At 37.7% G+C, this 19,030-nt stretch overlaps 1 protein-coding gene and 2 long non-coding RNA genes across 4 annotated transcripts; 1 reads left to right on the top strand and 2 right to left on the bottom strand.

Annotated features, from left to right (window-relative positions):
• Window positions 1–255: 255 nt before the first annotated feature.
• On the bottom strand, window positions 256–2,923 carry LOC136261151 (uncharacterized). The gene is made up of 2 exons (XM_066055123.1): window positions 2,065–2,923; window positions 256–1,547 (listed from the first exon to the last, which is right to left on the bottom strand). The coding sequence occupies exons 1-2, from the start codon at window positions 2,921–2,923 to the stop codon at window positions 256–258; spliced, it is 2,151 nt and encodes a 716-aa protein (XP_065911195.1).
• Window positions 2,924–3,043: 120 nt separating this feature from the next.
• LOC136261408 (uncharacterized) lies at window positions 3,044–13,178 on the top strand. The gene is made up of 3 exons (XR_010703887.1): window positions 3,044–3,309; window positions 3,361–3,406; window positions 12,063–13,178. It is a non-coding gene; the product is annotated as an uncharacterized lncRNA (long non-coding RNA).
• Window positions 10,895–18,966, bottom strand: LOC136261407 (uncharacterized). 2 transcript variants are annotated; one of them, XR_010703886.1, is made up of 5 exons: window positions 18,364–18,966; window positions 14,240–14,351; window positions 12,033–12,089; window positions 11,920–11,981; window positions 10,895–11,861 (listed from the first exon to the last, which is right to left on the bottom strand). It is a non-coding gene; the product is annotated as an uncharacterized lncRNA (long non-coding RNA). The 2 variants fall into 2 exon arrangements; XR_010703885.1 differs by lacking the exons at window positions 14,240–14,351; window positions 18,364–18,966 and having other exon boundaries at window positions 12,033–14,223.
• Window positions 18,967–19,030: the final 64 nt, after the last annotated feature.

Here is a 19,030-nt window from a genome sequence, read left to right as displayed (position 1 = left end):
TTTCTGCAATTAAATGCCATGTATCACTGTCTAAGACTAAGTTTTTGCCATTCCAGCAGCTGAACAAATCACCTAATTTGTACGTAAGTTATTTGTTATCCCATGCATGTGAAATTACTACATGGTCTGATATAATCATCCATATCTCCTAGGAGAAGCTATGGGTGTGAAACTTCACAGCAAGAAGGTTTAATAGTTGCTTTATCCAAATGTGCAAAAAAAATGAATGTTAAAAAAAGTGTCGAAAGTTTCATTTCAGTTTTCCCAAAAAGTTTCCTTGTGCCCAAAAGGTAGGTTTTCCAAGATCTGGTCACATATGTTGTTGGTGTTGAGGTGCTCTGCAATGTGGTGATACATAATATGTTCTAATATCTTGCAACAAACTGAAATTAGTGAAATTGGCCGGTAAATGTTGGTGTTGCTTCTATCCCCCTTTTTAAACACGGGTGTTATGTTGGCTTTTAGCCAATCATTTGGTATATGTCTAGATGTTAGGGACTGGATAAAGATAGCAGTTAGAATTGGAGCAATCTCTTTTGCACAAAATTTTAGAATCCTGGTAGGGATGTTGTCAGGACGAGATGCCTTACTTGGATCTAGAGTTTCGAGGAGGTTTTGTACACCATCACATGAAACTGCAATATCTGGAATTATAGGATGTGGAGTGCTGTCGCAGTTTGGTATGTCAGTGGTATTCTCTTGAGTAAATACAGACTGAAATTTGTTGTTTAGAACAGTAGCTTTTTCTTTAGAGCTGTTGATAGTATTACCATTTTCATTTAAAGGAGGTATACCATGTTGGTCTTTACGAATATTCTTTATGTATTTCCAGAAATTCTTGTGATTTGTCTTTTCATTTTTGTTAAATAGGTTAGTTTGATATTTGGTGTGAGCATTTCTAATACAGTTTGTGATTTTATTTCTTAGAATACAGTAGTCATTCCAAGCCTTTTCAGTTTGAAGAGATTTAGCTTTGCGATATAAACAAGTTCGACGGTTCATTAATCTTTTTATAGAAGGGGTAATCCATGGGAGGTTGCTTCTAGATTGTGGTGGTTTTTGAGGGATATGTGAAGTAATTGCATTGTTTATAGCTTGTTTAAAGTTGTTCCAATTACTTTCAACATCGTTGGAGTAGGGATTGCTTGAAAGAAATTGCAGCTGGAAGTCTAATATATCTGATTTAACACCCTCCATATTTCCTTTGTGGTACAGATAGATGGGATGGTCTATTTTATCAGACAGAGGTTTATTTGGTAATTCAAAGCAATAGAGAATTGCATCATGGTCAGAAATTCCTGGAGTTATTTCTACATTTGATATGAGACTGGGATGAGAACACAATATCAGGTCCAGTATATTGTTACCTCGAGTAGGTACACTAATAAGTTGTTCTAGACCATGATCATTGATAGTATCTACTAAAAGTTTGTTAGCGTCAGTGCCATATGTTGGGCTGGGATTGATGTGGGCATAGCCATCCTGCCATGAGATGTCTGGGAAATTGAAATCACCACCAACTAGCAAACATGGAGAGTTTTCAGGATCTTCAGTGTGCAGTTGTGATAAACAATTCTTTAAACTTATAATTGAACTACAAGAGTTATAAGGGGGCCGGTAAAGAGAACATAATTTATATGCAATGGCTTTTGGTTATGAATGTGGAGTTTCCCCCAAATCATTTCGGCATCAGACTCACAAGAAGTAAGAGTTGTTACTTCAGACAATTGTAAGGAGTTTTTAAACCCGATAAATACACCACCACCACCAAGAGATCTATCTTTTCTAATAATTTTGTATGTATTTGGCAAAATCTCAGCAGATAAAAAGGACTCATCAATGTGGGATTCACACCCAAGAATAATGTCTATATTGTGATGTGATAGGATACTAGCAAGTTGATTTCTTTTACATAAACTTCGTAGGCTACGACAATTAATGTTCAATAATTTGAGAAAATGAGTTTCATTAGTATGGTTGATAAAAGGGTCCACAGTGCAGAGGTGGGTGTTCAAGTCTCCGACCTCCGCACTATCTTCCCGTTTTTTATTCGATACTGGTTACCATTTTTGTTTTTCTCAGCTAGTTGGGACCTTAAAGTTTTATTCAACTCTTGTTCCTTAGGTGTGAGATCTGGTGTAATATAGATTCTTCTGACATCCTCAGGGACATATGATTTTCTAAGCTTTGTGCAGCTGCGAAGGACAGCAGCTTTTTCTTGACTAGAATTGAAAGTGATTTTGAGCAGTCTAGGTTTTTCTCTCTTTTTACCAATTCTTATTGCCTGGGTAATTGTTGTTGGAACACTAAGATATTTATCAACAATGGATGATGTTTTTGAAATGTCATGAGACTTTCTGTTGGAAGGGTCTGGATCATCACATTCTGGTAAATTGTGGACTATAACATTTAGCTTACGCTTTTCTTTCTCTCTTTCTTCATTTATCAATGATGTGACAGTGGCAGCAATATCATTCGAGGTATCGTTCATGACAATATCAGTATTAGACTCTGGAGTTGAAACAGTTTGGACTGTTTCTTTCTTAGAAGCATTGGCTGGAGGAGGACTGCCTGTAAGTTGGTTTAACTTTTCACTAAGAGACTTTACTATATTTCTGAGCTCTTTTAATTCACAATTTTGCATTGATAACAGACAATATGGACACATGTACTTATCATCGGACTCACAGATTTTCTCAAACGCTTGGCTGGTTAGACCAGAACATTTTCGATGAATCCACGATTGACATTGACCTTCGCAAAAGGCAGCATCTTGACCTTCTTCTCCTTCCAAAATAACTTCTTGAAAAATAGTACAATAAGTTTCTGCTTCAGCATCTTTGTGTTTTTTCTCCGTTTTGTTCAATGGCGAAGAGTCGAGAGGTCGTCCGCGCTTAGGCAATCTATTCCTCGTCTGAGACATCTGTAAAACCAGAGTCTAAGTGTTCAATGGCGTCTGTTCGTTAATGGACGGCAAATTCTGATAATAATAGACTGAAGAATACAAGAGAGCAAAAAAGTCACTAACAACTCGCATCACGTGTTTTGTGCTTAGCTAGCTATGGCCACCTTCGAAGTCATTATTGTTGTTGTTACAACTTATTGTTCATCACTACATATACAATTGCAGTGTTGGCCTTTCGGTGATGCACTAGTGTTGTCAAAAAGGTTCATGCAGTTCATCCCCAATCATTGGTCACCTTATTGTCTATATTCCAGCCTATATACGTACATGTTTACCTTTCTTATAGTGTCTGTATGTTTTTCCGTAGCATTCTGTCGAGGAATTCCTGTTTGTGGTGGCCTAAAGTGAGCATGAATTGATGTGCTGTGTGATTTATTAAAATGTCTGTGTATTAGCTATAGCGCATGAGCATCATGATATACTAGTGGCCGGATTTAGAAAGTACCTTGTTTGTGTTGTACTTGTACCTTAGTGATGTACTTAGAGTTACTGAACACTGTATAATGTTCAGCTACAAATAAATTATACTGTAGAATGTTCAGCTACATATCAGATGGCCCTGTGCACACGCACATGTAATTCTTTGAATTTACTGCTTGTTATTAGGTTTGTTAAACTTTCTATCTTTTGTATTAGCTAACTTTTACAAATCACCTATGTGCATGTTTTTGAATGTTTATTTTTTGACACTAGTATTCCCAACTTCCTTTGGTTATCCATTTCTCAGGTTTGGCTCATTCAACCATTATATTGGGGTATTTCTGGTTTGTGCATGTGTGTCCATATTCTTGGTATTAATCAATAGGTTTATAAGTTTCCAATTACAGTTTGTTACATACAAATAATGTCCTACGTTCCTTATGCCAAACAGCACCAATGAAGCAGAAAAAAAGTTTTAACACGGTATTGAAATAATAAGTGCTGTCAGTCATGTAACAACAACCACAGTGGAAGCATAAGGAGAGAAATCAATGTGGTTAAGGTTGAGTGCAGAGAAAGTTCCAGATTCCAGCTCTCATGGATTCTTTGATGCGTTTTAGACTACATGCACAGTATGTTGCTGAAGGAACAAATATGTGACTGGATCTGCAAAAACCAGTCTTATCGTTAAGATAGGAAGTTTGATTTTTTCACACAAACATAAAGCTTAATCATATTTCACTGTCACAGTCAAACAGAGCAAAGTGGTCTGCTTTTGCTGGCTGCTTTTTTCAAGGACGTGGTGAGCCATATGAGTGGTCTGGGGTCTTGATGGAGCCCTGGCTAACCAGGAGATGGCTGTGTGTGGCTGTGCAGCTTTGTAGTATTGGACAATGACCTGTGCTGTATTTTCCTTTCATTTTAGCCAGTTCTGGGCCTGAATGGCCCATAACTTGGACCATAACTTGGCCCATAACTTGGCCTAATTCATCCGAACATGTTCCTTTTCAATTATTTGAACACCATCTTACCCGCCTTCCTTGGGCCCACCTCCCACCACTTTTGGAGCTCGCCTGATATAGTCAACCTCGGTTTGAAAACTATCTAAAACAATGATGGTGGGAAACTTAGCTGTTGACTATTTCTTCAGTGGATGATCTGGATGGTAAGAAATGTTGTAAAACGTGTGAAAATTGCGTAGCTATCACCATTGGCCAGCTACAACACTCTGAATATTTAAAACCAGCATTTATCGATACTTTTAAATAGACTGGTTTTCCCAGAGACTGGTTTTCTTTTAAATAGGCTGGTTTTCCCAGAGACTGGTTTTCCCAGAGACTGGTTTTCCCAAAGACTGGTTTTCCCAGAGACAGTCACATACTGTGTGGACCATCATAATTATATTCCCTGGTCCAAATTTTGCTGGATTATAATTATTTGCTCTCCTAGAATATTTTCTCCCCGGCTAGCATCATGCCTGTAATCTCTCATGGGAATTGTTTCAAACACTTTTTTATCATCTATATCTGACATGTTCTTTGAACTGCTTATCGCGGATTGCATGACCGTTGCCAACAAGTTTTTTAGGTAAATTAAGTTACACCAGTCTATCTGATTCACATGCAAGTAGTTACTCATGCCTGTATCTTATTCAGTAGACTCGAGGTTACAATGGATTGTTCTTACGCGCTACCGGCTTCTTCAGCAGGCTTTGCTATTAAACATGATGTGTTGACAAATCACCTATGTGCATGTTTTTGAATGTGCTTCCCTTATATTTATTTTTTGACACTAGTATTCCCAACTTCCTTTGGTTATCCATTTCTCAGGTTTGGCTCATTCAACCATTATATTGGGGTATTTCTGGTTTGTGCATGCGTGTCCATATTCTTGGTATTAATCAATAGGTTTATAAGTTTCCAATTACAGTTTGTTACATAGAAATAATGTCCTACGTTCCTTATGCCAACTGATACAGGCGCGAGTAACTGTGAATCAGATAGATAGCTGCAACCTAATTTAAACTGAGTCTATAATGGCTTTCGATTGGTTAGTTTTCACGTGATATCATTGACCTTAAAATTTTTTTGACACTGGTCACGCAATCTACAGTACAATAAAACCTTACAAAAAGTTAAAGGTGTTTGTGGGCATTCAACTTGACATGAATCATCAGTATCAAGCGACATGGTTATCTCCTAGGGTAGAAATCAAGAGGAATGGGTGTTAGCTTATTACCAACTCAGCTTTAATACTACACACTGTTTATAGAGATTATTCTCTACCAAGTTAAAAATTTACAGTACATTATTTGCTGTTCTACTGAGTCATTGGTGAAGACATAGGCTTGTACCAATTATGCTGGCATAATTTCAAACAGAATAGGCTAGCAAAAACATAAAGCACTATGCCTGCATAATAGGAAAATTAATACATATTACAATACGCAGTGTGTTCACCAAAAAGCCAGTAAAACACACTACACATTATTACCGCATTTCTTTGCTGATTATTCAAATTAAGATCAGGATACTCTAATAGAGAAGTCACTTACTTTGATACAGAATTAATTCAGGAAAGGATGATATTCTCTAATAATAAAACAGTCAGCTTTAAGGATAATCTTGATTTGGAAAGCATAACTTTGAGCATAATAGGCTTGAGTTTTGAGCATTGCACAGAAGGCTCAAAATGTGATTGGCTCAAACCTAGCAAAACACGATTATTCATGTTTTGATTAATGTTGGTCCAGATCGGCATGTCAGTAGGCATGATAATTCACATATTTGCACAACTTCCTAAGCCAACAGGTTTACCATCATTAAAATACAATATTTTCTTCTCTCTTGCCATCTTGGCTGCCTTTTTTTCTAGGTAGTGGCTATTCGTCCGGTTCCGGATGCTGATTTTACCAAGCTATTCGTCCGGCTCGGTTCACGTGAATAAATACTTAGACAAAAAAGAGTCCTCAAGCGAAAAAAAAAGTTATGACCTATCCGGGAATCGAGCCCGGGACCTCCAGTGTGTGAGGCAAGGATCGTAACTTACCACTGCGCTACGAGACTCCTATGCCAGCTACCCACTTCTCTTAGTTTCTACCTTATATACGTCATTCAAGAAGAAACCTATATAAGAAGAATACCCAGTGAAGAAGAAACCAAAGCTGAACCCGATCCTAACCCTAACGCTAACGTGGCGTTTGCCTGTTAAGCACAATGATGACTTTCACTGTCTGTATGAAGGTAAGTTTTTGGGTGAGTTCGAGGCGAGCTAGGGTTGGCCCGGCTTTGCCGGGACGCTCGCTTCGCTCGCTCCAACCCTAGCTCGCCTCGAACTCACCCAAAAATTTACCTTCATACAACTAGTGTGTTTGATACTCGAGTTATGGGTGACACTGTCGGACGAACAGTACCGGACGAACAGGACCACGCGATCCAAACCGGACGAATAGCCTGGTGAAATCGGCATCCGGAACCGGACAAATAGCTACTACGTTTTTTCTATCCTTTGTTCCTCATTTCTTTAGCAAAATTATCTACATTGCTCTCAAAATTGTTCAACTGTAGCTTCCTCAGGGCATTTAATGTGAGTATATGAGTGTTAGTACTCTGTGTATACATCCTCTTGATGGCAAAGCCAGCATAAATTGATTGCTGAATGTGCAACATTATCTCTGCTTTTAAAAAATCTGTTTATTTTTCCTATTTTCCATCGCCTTCTGCATAAATTGTCTAAACCAAAACAGCCAAGCTGTAAAAAAAGAGTATGGCTCCCAAAAAGGCCAAGGTGAAAAAGATGTGAAATCCAAGGTGGCAGCCAAGAAATGGCTGTGATGGTAGGTTAATGGCATGAACTTTTAATTATGACAATTCAGGTGGATTTGAGTTTCCTCCTCCACTGTGGGCACAGGGAAATTCCTGAAAGCATTTTGGGCAAAATTTTGAGCATATTTGACTCAGGCCTAAATCCAGACTTCTAAAAGGAGAAGCTCCACTCTTAATGGTAGACTCCCTAACAATGTTTTGCTGTTAAATCTTACCATTTAGTCCTTTAGAATTGCAACTGAAACCTTTAACAGTTGCCTTAGAAGATAAAGACAATAATTATATTTAGAGGCGTGTATCACATAAAGATATATAGTAGTTTCAAGTGTCATTTGAAGTATTATTGCTGTAAACAAAGGTAGAAATAAGTGTTTTGTCATATAAAATCTTGTAATAAGTGTTTCTTTGACTTTTAAACTTTTATTGAGAAGAGAAATTGTCAGTAGTTAGCAAGACTCAGTCAAGGATCTGCCAAATTGGGGTTCCATGGAACACTTTGAGCCCCTCCCCCAGATTCTTCCCTTCACTATAGCTGCTTCTCTTTTTCACTGCATCATTATCCAGACAGGTAGCATGCTTTCCTTCATGATTTTCTTTGTGTTTCTTCACATGATGTGTCAAGCAAATCACATAATATAGGTGCTACTACTACCATGTAAACAAAGTTAGTGAGATAACTTGATAAACTTGTAGGTGAATAAAGTTTAGAAATAATAACTATGTGGTTTGGTATTCATGTAGCTAATCGGCAAAGATTTGCTGACTACTTGCATATACCTGTATAGTTTTGTAATTAACTTTAATTATGTAATAATATTGTGACCGGTTTTGTGAAAAGGGGTCTTCCCATGTACACATCCAATTTACCAACTTTAATGATTCATAGCTTCAGACAGATTGAAAAACATTAATGACACCAAATCTGGTCAATAGTTAGCACCAACATTGCTAAATGAATAACGAATCTAGTTCTATTTACAGCTCCTATATTAAAGACCTGTTTTCAAAAATCCAGTTAGTTTGCACCACTACACAGTGTGCTTAATGTTCATGAACTTGCAGAAAGAGTTTACGAACAAGTATAAGAAAAAGTAGGAATTTTAAACTAGAGTAAGGACAATGTAGTACAACGATAAAAAGTACCGATAAGCTGGATTGGGGGACAATTTAAATAGTATACGATACAAATTGTGGAAACCACCCGTAACATTCAAAACAAACCTATTTTTGGTGTGTGACACATTTTCCAATCCCTATTATTAGGAGTCGTATATCTATGTTGCTATCTAGTTAAATGCCCATGTGTTTCCAATGGTACAGGCGCATAAGTGCCATGCTTTGTGTCACCACAGGGATAGGGATCTATATTGAGACATGAACAAGGGATCTATGCACGATTTAGATGCCCCAATGAAATTCAAGTATTTCACCTTGCTGTGGTCTAAAGAGTTTAATAGAAAAACCGAAAAACGTGATGGGCAATTAACTGAAAGCTTCATCAGTTTAACTTCAGTTACATGCATGTATTACCGGTACCTTTCCTTCTGCCTAGCATTATGTATTATCAACAAATACAGCATGCAAGCTATACCAAGAACACAAAGAACAGAAAGCTACATGAACACGAAGCACAAAGAACACAAAGCTACATGAGTAAACTATCAAATTTCATAATCAGAATCAGCTAGACTTGAGTGGTCTGCTTTTGTTGGCTGCCTTTCCCAAGCCCAGTGGTGATCAGTATGTGTGGTGTGGTACCTTAATGGAGCTATGGTCAGTCTGAGGATGGTTGTATGTGGCTGTACAGCTCCGTGGTGTTGACTAAAGACCTGTACTGTGAATTTCCTTTCATTTAAGCCAGTTTTGAGACCTGAATGGCCCATAACTTGGCCTAATTCATCCCTACATGTTTCTCTTCAATTTTTTGAGCAGCCTCTGGCCCTTGATTCTTTCGGGCCTCCACCTCTCACCCCATTTGGAGCTCGCCTGATACAGCCAACCTCAGTTCAAAACTATCTAAAACGGTGGGAAATTTAACTGCTACCTACTTGTACAGTGGATGCTCTGGAAAGTATGGAATTGGTGTAAAACTGATTTGAAAATTTTGGTACACATGGCTTCAACCATTGGCAAGCTACAACACACTGAATACTTAAAACCGGCATTTCTCGATACTTTAAAATAGGCGTATAACGATATATTTGGACCCCATATTTGGACCGGTCTGAAATATCTTATCCTTCCTACAAAATACATTATTAATGCAATCTGCATGCATTCAAAGGGGGTCCAAATATTTCAGCTGAAAGAATTGATTCCCCTGTATGCTATTTCATAGGTAAGTCGGGGGGTAGGGGTAGCCATGGACCCACCCTGCTGAATAATAACTTTTTTTTAATTTAGGGGAAAGACTAATTTGCAGCATAGATTGGTAGCTTTTTTTCATGCTTTTTTCAAGCATTCAAATTGCAAAAATCCTGTAGTCTCTAGGAGTTGCACCCCCAGAAATTCTACTTTATAGTACAGCTATACAACAATAGTCAAGCTGTTCCCTACTTGCCATCAGGTCTATAATCGCCACTACTATCCTTACCCATTCCTGTTGCATTTATCTAATCAGTTCCTTTAACAAGTGTAAAGTGTCTAACTATTGTATTTCTCTTATGGGCTGCTTCTACCAACACTTTGCCCACTGCCAACATCAATCTATGTAATGTGATGTAAAGTGCCTATATTGGGTAACTCCACCTGCCTTTGTATGGCACATGTTTTAATATGGTTGTACCCTGTTGCTATAAGTCAGCAGAGATCTACTTGCCATCACAATAAGGTGCTGCATGTTCTAGCTACACAACTCATTAAAATGTTTGCTAGTATATATTCATTTGTTGAATTATAGTTATATGCAGACCCACAGAACTTCTGAGCTAGCTATAAGTACCTTAAGCAATAACGTTAACCATACTAACGTGCTATCACCCAGATACTATTCAATAACCAGCAATAATAATACCCTATAGCTGTTTTCCAAAAAGAAATTTTATAGTTATATTATTATCCTAATTGTACACACAGGAGAATAGCTAAATGTACTCCTGCTTCCCTGTGGCTGAGCCTCTACACTGTGAACACTACAGTAGCTAGCCTGAAGTATAGTTATACACTTTATATGGTATTATACTTGTCACTTTTCTGTATGTAGAGACTGCAGTAGTTAGCTGTAATTGATGCACTTTTTTCCCTGAGCACACCAGCAGGGCTGACTGCTTAGTATAAATAATAAAAAAACAAATATAAAATAGCTGAATGCAACAGGTAAGGGCAAGGATATATAGTATGTTCGCGTTGAGCTGAATCCTAAAAAAAAACGATTAATAACTTACAATTGCTGCACCGCATGCATGGGCCTCCTGTATTGCTCGATATGTAGCACTTCTCAATCCACTAAAAATATATGTGACCCTATTTTGGAAAACCATACATCTAGGCACATGCAAAATTTGTGGGAATTCTCAATTGAAAAATTTCAGTGATTTTTTTAAAATTAATTTTTTTACATATTCTGATAAAGCAACTATTAAGCTTTCTTGCTGTGAAATTTCACACCCATAGCTTCTTTTATCTAGGAGATATACTGAATTATATCAGATCATGTAGTAGTTTCACAATGCGTGGGACAACAATTAACTTACAAATTGGGTGATTGATCATTCCCAAAACCAAACATTTTCCTGTCTTTACACAATATTACAAGTGATTTAATTGAGAAAAAGCACAAAGAACACATGATTAAACTCTCAAGAATCTCATTTCATTAATTTTAGATTGTAAGAATGGTGATCTTTGTCAACAAAGTGATTTGTCATCAATTTGTCACATCTGATCACTATTCAGTTCTATAAACTGAAAATGAAAAGTTAGTTTGTAATGTATTAGACAGTAAATTGGCCATATCTTTGGAATGCTTCAACATATCGTCACAAAATTTTTACACAAGGTAGATAACCACTCAGTGCTTCATTGTAGCTATAAAAAACAAAATTGGCCAATGTGCCCAGATGTATGGTTTTCCAAAATAGGGTCACATATTAAAAGCACTTCATTCGAATGTAAGACACTCCAGTTATGACACTGTAAAGTTTCTCCATACATTTTCAATGGGTAAGCCTGTAAAGCACGGCCCTTTGATGTTCATGTTGACACATGTTTGTGGTGAAGCCAGATGTCATACACCTGCCCTCAGCACACATGATTTCACCATCCATTATGTTGGAGGCTGTAATACACTTTTACAAGAAAAATAAAACAGTCTTTGTGTGTGTAAAATAGAGTTGCATAAAAGCAGAAGAGCTGGGGCCACTGTTGCACTGTATTTAGAAGAGAAGTGGCCTATGTATATTAAGGGAAAAAACTTCTTCAGCCTCTAAAGAGAAAAAACCAAATTATAATAGCTCAAAATCTGTTACGCAGCATTGGTGTTCCTGCAAGTGAGCCAAACAACATGTATTTTACTTCACATTCACCACACAGCTGCCTATCGTTTTCTATTCCCATCTAGTCAATGTTGTTTTAATCCTTTTCTCATCACTTCGCCACACATGTACACAGCTTTTCCAGCCAGCATTTTGTTTTTGAAGTCACATTCCCAAAAACTATAAAAGTTTCAACAAATGAAATAATACTGTTTGTATGAATTTGGACTGATAGTACCTGTAGTGACTTCCAAACGCTACTGCACTGATCAAATATACAAGGGTTGGTATGTTCAACTTCTGCTAGCATAATAAAGCAATGACATTTTTTATTAAAGTGCACACACTTACAATTCATCTGTATTTTCATGTACTTCACAGAGTTCCATCTCAGCTACCCGATGACTCCTGGGGAACAACATCAAGTTGTAACACCAATGCTGCAAATATCAAACAATCTTATATCAGATGAAGTAAGCCCAGAAGAAAACTTGGACCCATTGCTGCTAGTGCAAGATTCATTTATACCACCATCGCCATCCTCACTATCACTGCTGAGTTGGATGAGGAATTGCTCTAGAAGTTCTTCATTACCCAAGTCTCATCCAAATACACAACTGGTCATCCTTCAGTTCTGTTGCACCTTGTTTGCCTTTAATATATATGATGCTGATGGACTATGCAGGGCTGCTCATAGTATACCCTGCATATATGTGACCGGATATTGGAAAACCTACCTTTTGGGCACAAGCCAACTTTTTGGGAAAACTCAAATGAAAATTTCAACAATATTTTTAAAATTAATTTTTTTGCAGATTTGGATAAAACAACTATTAAACCTTCTTGCTGTGAAGTTTCACACCCATAGTTTCTTTTTCCAAGGAGATATGGATGATTATATCAGACCATGTAGTAATTTCACATGCGTGGGACAACAAGTAACTTACAAATTGGGTGATTTGTTCAGCTGCTGGAATGGCAAAAACTTAGTCTTAGACAGTGATACATTGCATTTAATTACAGAAAAGTACCAAGAATACTTCATTAAACTATCAGAAATATCTTTTAAAGTATTTTAGGTGGTAAGAATGGAATTATTAGTAAACAAAATGATTTGTCACCATTTGTCACCCTTAATCACCCACAGAACTCAATACATTACCATAAAAGTTAGTTTGTAATGTACAGGACAGAAAATCGGCCATATCTCAGGAATGCTTAAAGATATTAAGCTGAAATTTTAACAAAAGATAGATGAGCACCTAGTACCTCATTTAAGCTATAAAACAGAAAATTGACCAATGTGCCAAAAGGGTAGGTTTTCCAAGATCAGGTCACATATGTGTAGTGACATTAAAGCACAAACAGTTACAATGCTAACCACTTGTCATTAATTGTCTTATACTTAAATCCCATATCACTCAACACTCTTTAAAGCTATGTTCTATATACCCCCAGAGAAAACACCATCACTCTTAAGTTTGACCTAAGACGGAGTACGTGACAAACAGTGTTGGGAGTAACGCGTTACTTATGTAACAAGGTTTCAAAGTTTAACTTACCAAAATCTTTGAGAGCGATAGATTCCCTTCCTTCTGAACAATGAATGGATCTTTTGTCTGATGGCATCTCAGTCAAAACTGTCTGCATCAACATGGACTCATGAATATTTGTACCTGGCGGTTACAATTGAGCGGGTTTGTGCAAAGTGCTTTTTGTTCCTTTTCTTAGCGTAGATAAACCACCTTTCTTGTGGTACTCCATTCAAACTCTTACAATGGATGTCCTTGAAATCCCTGCATGGCGTAATGTATGCCAAAACTCAGCAAAGAAGGCATTATATACAATACCGGTGGCTTTCGAGATTCTCTCTGTGATATTGACAGAAATTTTACATTTCTTCGCTTCTTGCTTAAAGTATACTCCCATACTGTAGTTCATAAGTAGATATTTCGTTTGGCAGTTTAACTTCTTTCTAAGAGGGTTTCGCTCCGCACTTGCTGACAGTGCACTGGACGCCATATTAAGTGTGTGCCAGTAACATTAGCTTACGAATAAATGCGTCATGAACATTATGTTTAAAGCCTTTGATCCTGTATGGCTTCTTAACCAACAACCCAGGATTCACCTCAACGTGAACGTACTATAGTATAGACAGGATGGATCGAATATTTCAACTGAAATATCTGGACCCCCTTTGAATGCATGCAAATGGTGTTATTAATAAATTTTGTAGGGGGATAAAATATTTCAGAAGGGTCCATATATTTCAAATATTTTTTCTGGGGGTCTAAATTTTGATATATTTGGACCGGGGGGGAACTAAAATACTGTAGGGGTCCAATTTTCTGTGACAGGTGATAGCTAAGCTTGATTTTCCCAGACTGGGTCACATATACTAGTAAACATTGAAATTGCCAGTTTAATACAGCCAGTATAGATAATCTCGAGCTCTTCAGTGCTGAGATACAGTAGCTATCATACAATAAAAAGGGGCAAACTATGCACTTTTTATTAAAATAATTAGCTTGGTCTTTATAATATGAAGGTGTTCTTACTTGGTCTACGTGAGCTGGATCCTTAGACGGTTCAGCTACCTCTGATAAAGTATGTGGCGTCGGCCGGCAAAGCGCTGTTTCCCAAGCTTCCTTCACGGCCTGCTCCTATCCTCTGGAAAGTGATGAAACTACTGTACTTATAGACTTAAGATTTAAGATTAGGTACTGGGCAGTCAGCTCAGCTGGTTTGCCCAGGGTGTGAAAACCCCAAATGGTACAATCAAATACATACATACATACATGCAATTTGATAATTAATTACAGTAGTGAAGGTTAAGTACGTAAATAAATTCATCCAAATTTCTTGATTATATTAATTGGCAACTCATTCCAGTCTTTAACAGTTCTAGGATAATAACTATATTTATAGGTGTTGAGGGTTGCTTGTGGCAGAATGAAATGATTGGGGTGATGTTGCCTGGTACAAAATTGAGTTCTTTGATAATGTGAGGGGGTGGAGATCGGTAGTGTATTATTAATTATTTTATAGAATAGTGTTAATCTTGATGACTGACGGCGTTGTTGTAATGTAGGTATACTAAGAGAGGACAATAATGACGTAACACTATTTCTGGAGTAATCTGATAACATCCATCGAGCAGCTCTTCTTTGCACCTTTTCTAACTTATAAATGTCAGTGTTATAATACGGATCCCAAACTGGGGCGGCATATTCCATAATTGGTCGAACCAATGTTAAATACGCTGTTCTTTTAGTATCAGAAGGGCAGTTGTTTAGGTTTCGTTTAATAAAATTTAGCACTTTGGTTGCTCTGTTACTTACTGTTTGTATATGTGATGACCATGACATAGTGTTATCAATCGCTACACCTAAGTATGTATATATGGCACTTCTTTATATCGACATTATGAACTGATAAGGTATACGTATATTGTATGGGGTTCAGGGAACGAGTACACCTCAGCACAGCACATTTCTCAACACTTATTTTCATTTGCCATTTGTGAGTCCATTCACATATTTTATGTAAGTCTTCCTGTAACTGCTTTGAATCTTGCGGTGTTGTAACAGTCTTGTAAATAACACAGTCATCAGCAAACAATCGAACTGAAGATGTAATGTTTTCATTTATGTCATTAATATATACAAGAAACATAAGGGGGCCTAGTACAGTACCCTGTGGTACCCCAGACTTAACAGTTGTTGCGCTAGATGATTCTCCATCAACAATTACCATTTGATATCGTTTGGTTAGCCAGGAAGAGATCCATTGAAGGAGAGGCCCTCGTATACCATAGAATTTTAATTTGTTTAATAGTCTTTTGTGAGGAACTGTGTCAAAAGCCTTAGAAAAGTCTATAAACAATAAATCAGTCTGTTGCTGGCTATTCATAGATCGTTGGATCTCATCTATAAAATCAACTAGTTGTGTTTGGCAGGAGTGGTTGGGCCTGAATCCATGTTGTAGAGGATTTAAAGTGTTTAGTGATGTAAAAAAGGACATTATATGTGACTGGATTTGCAAAAAGGTACCTTTTTCACACACAAAATTTTACCCATTTTTTGAACTTTGAAGCTTCATAACGTTTTAATCGTTGCATATATTATCCTGATATTTTTCATGAGTGTAGCTACAGTATCTGGCTACAATTTGATACTAAGAGAAAGTTAATCAGTAGAAGAAGTAAACTGTTACATCATTTTGTTTGCTAGTATGTAAAATGTGTGGAAAAGGTACCTTTTCGCAAATCCGGTCACATATGGTGAAAAATAACATGTTCCATTACTTTACAAAGGACTGATGTTAGTGAGATTGGTCTATAATTTGCAGGAGAACTTCGATTTCCCTTCTTGAAGACAGGGGTGATGTTAGCTGACAACCAATCCTGAGGGAGAGTAGCATGTTCTAAAGATTGGGAATAGATGGTCTGCAATACAGGAGCGATTTGTGGTGCACAAAGCTTAATTACTTTAGTGGGAAGATGGTCAGGTCCAGGAGCCTTGGTAGGATCGAGCCTCTCCAGTAGTAGTTGGATGCCATGGATTGAGAAACTGAGGTCTTGAATTGAAGGATGAACGGAGTGATCTAGCTGTGGTGCATTTGATAAATCCTCAGTTGTGAATACAGCTGAAATTGGTTATTTAAAACACGAGCTTTATGTTTCGCATCAGTACAACTATTTTCTCCATCCTTAAGTGGTGCAACTCCAGTGTTATCTTTTCTTTTTGTCTTAATATATGACCAAAATCATTTTTTACTTGAAGAAGAATCATTAAATAAGTTGGTACAGTAGTTACGATGTGCAGTTTCTAGTAATTCATTCTAGCTTGCTTATAGTCACACCAGTCAGTGTAGTTACCTGTTCACTTAGCCTTGTCATACAGGCGCTTTCTCAAATTCATTTTCTGTTTGATTAGCGGATTAATCCATGGTAACTTGTCCCGTGATTTTGCAAGTTTGGATGGAATACGCTTGGAAATGGCTGTCTGAATAGCATCTTTTAGAAGCTGCCAGTTGTGTTCGATTGAGTTCTGCAAAGGATCTGAAGCACTAAAATGTTCTTGAAATTCTTGGAGTTCATTTTTTAAACCAGTTATGTCACCTTTATGATATAGATATATTCTACGAGAAGCTTTCTTGTTAACTAGGGGACGGTTGCAGTTGATCAAAAATGTTACTATCTCATGATCTGACATTCCAGGGGCAGTATGAAGTTCTTTAATTAGAGATGGTGTCGATACACATACAAGGTCTAGTACATGATTTTGCCTAGTTGGTGAACTGACAAACTGTTCTAGGTTGTGGTTATTTATAATGTCAATTAAAGCTTCATTTAAGCCATGTCCATAGTTGGGGTTGGGTAAGATGGTTCCCTTAGCCCAGATAAGTTCTGCAGTAGTATCTAAGTTAGGTTCTTCTGTACAAACTAAGGTATCTTTAATTCCCAAGAATACACCCCCTCCACCAGCTGATCTGTCTTTTCTGCATATATTGAAACTTGCTGGGAAGATTTCAGATGATAAGTAAGAGCTGTCAAGATGTGATTCACAACCCACTATAATATCCGGCTCGTGTTCTTGTAAAAGTCCACAAAATCTAGCTCGTCTGGATGTTGACCTTAAACTACAACAGTTGACACTGATAACTTTAATTATATCAGGTGATATATGGTTGGTGGATGACTTGTGCATATTAAGTTTAATTATGTGATTTTTACCGCGATTAGGGTTATCTAAAGGTGTTAGATTGGAATCATTAAATATTACATTATCAGTGGAGCGGGAGTGACTCATTGAGGCTCACGCTGCACTATTTGTCCGTTTTTTATTCTATATTTCTTTGCACCTAGATTCAATTGAGTTAGTTGAACTCTTAATGCTTTATTTTCCCTTTGTTCTGATGGAGTAAGGTCAGGAGTTATGAAAATTTTACGTACATGATCTGAGTTCTCCTCCCTCCTAAGTTTAAGTTTATTACAAAGGATAGCCTTTTTCTCATCAAGTGATTCTACAGTAATTTTAAGAAGCCTGGTACGAGAGTCTTTTTTCCCAAGCCTGATGGCATTTGTGATAGTAGCAGGAGTGCTTAGCACGTCTGAAAAAACTGATTGTACAAAGTCAGTGTCCTCTTTCTTTCTGGTATTAGGATCACTAGATTTGGACTCAGGAACATTGTGAAATATCAAGTTGAGCTGTCGTTTTTCCATTTCTCTTTGTTCTGTAGCCAAGGACGAGGTTACGGTAGCAATTGTAGTAGCAAGGTCGGGGACTTTTGCTGGTATCGCTTCAATTGTTTTGCAGTGACTGTCCAATTTTGTACCAAGCTCCTGGACTACTTTATTCAACTTAACTTCAACAGCTGAAGCACTACTTGGGATAGATTCAATTGTTTTACTGTGGTTATCAAGTCTTGAGCCAACTTCTTGCACTATTTTGTCAAGTTTGGCCTCAACCTTTTCAAGCCTAGATTGTAGCTCGCCACGATTGTTATTGACTTTTACAGTTTCAAATATCATTTGTTTAAGCCGTGCTTGACATGAGTTCAGTTTACAGAGGTAAGCCAGTTTTCAACATTTGAGGTTAGTGACACCAGACTTTGGTACTGATCTTTACACACACAGCATGCACCCACACCCCACAAAGATCACATTGAATAGCCTGACCTTGTTCTCCAGTTTCTGTACACTGCTTATTACAATGCCCACAAACATCACCTAACAGGTTACTTAGTACTCCCTTTACTGGCGAATCGTCTGAGTCAGGCCTATGTCTCTTCACTTGCGCGCTCACTTGCGTGGGTGTCATCTGAACTGACGCCGAGACTAACGCTTCCATGGTCTTCTCCAAGGATGTCATAGTAGAACTTGATATTCCTAAAGGACACAAGGCAGCAAGACCAAACTTTATTCGAAAGTATCACTAGCCTTATGTGGTACCGTTCTCTGTCACGGTACCACGACTTCTAAGGGTGTTTCGCGGTTCTAAGGACGACCGCGAGGTCAATTCTTCGTATTTCGCAGTTCCAAGAACGACAGCGAGTTCAATTCTTCGTATTCCACACAAATAGGTTGATAATGTAGAGAAAATAGCCAGACGGGTTTGTGGGTTAAGGAGACGAAAAATCTAAGCTACAACCCACAATCGAAGGTCTGAGCTTTTTCAGAATCCTTGTGTACTGCTACACTGGTATGCAACACGCCTCAGTGGCATTTTCAAGTCAACCATTTCAGTTGTTTCAGCCAGTTCAATACGTCCAAAATGGCCACCGTTTCTCGCTCGTAATTTACGAATTACGTAATCTTCTATGCTATAATGCGTATACGATGAAAT

The sequence above is a fragment of the Dysidea avara genome, chromosome 7, assembly GCF_963678975.1.
Source record: "Dysidea avara chromosome 7, odDysAvar1.4, whole genome shotgun sequence".
In the NCBI taxonomy this organism is placed as follows: domain Eukaryota; kingdom Metazoa; phylum Porifera; class Demospongiae; order Dictyoceratida; family Dysideidae; genus Dysidea; species Dysidea avara.
This window is presented reverse-complemented; position numbering and strand designations above follow the sequence as displayed.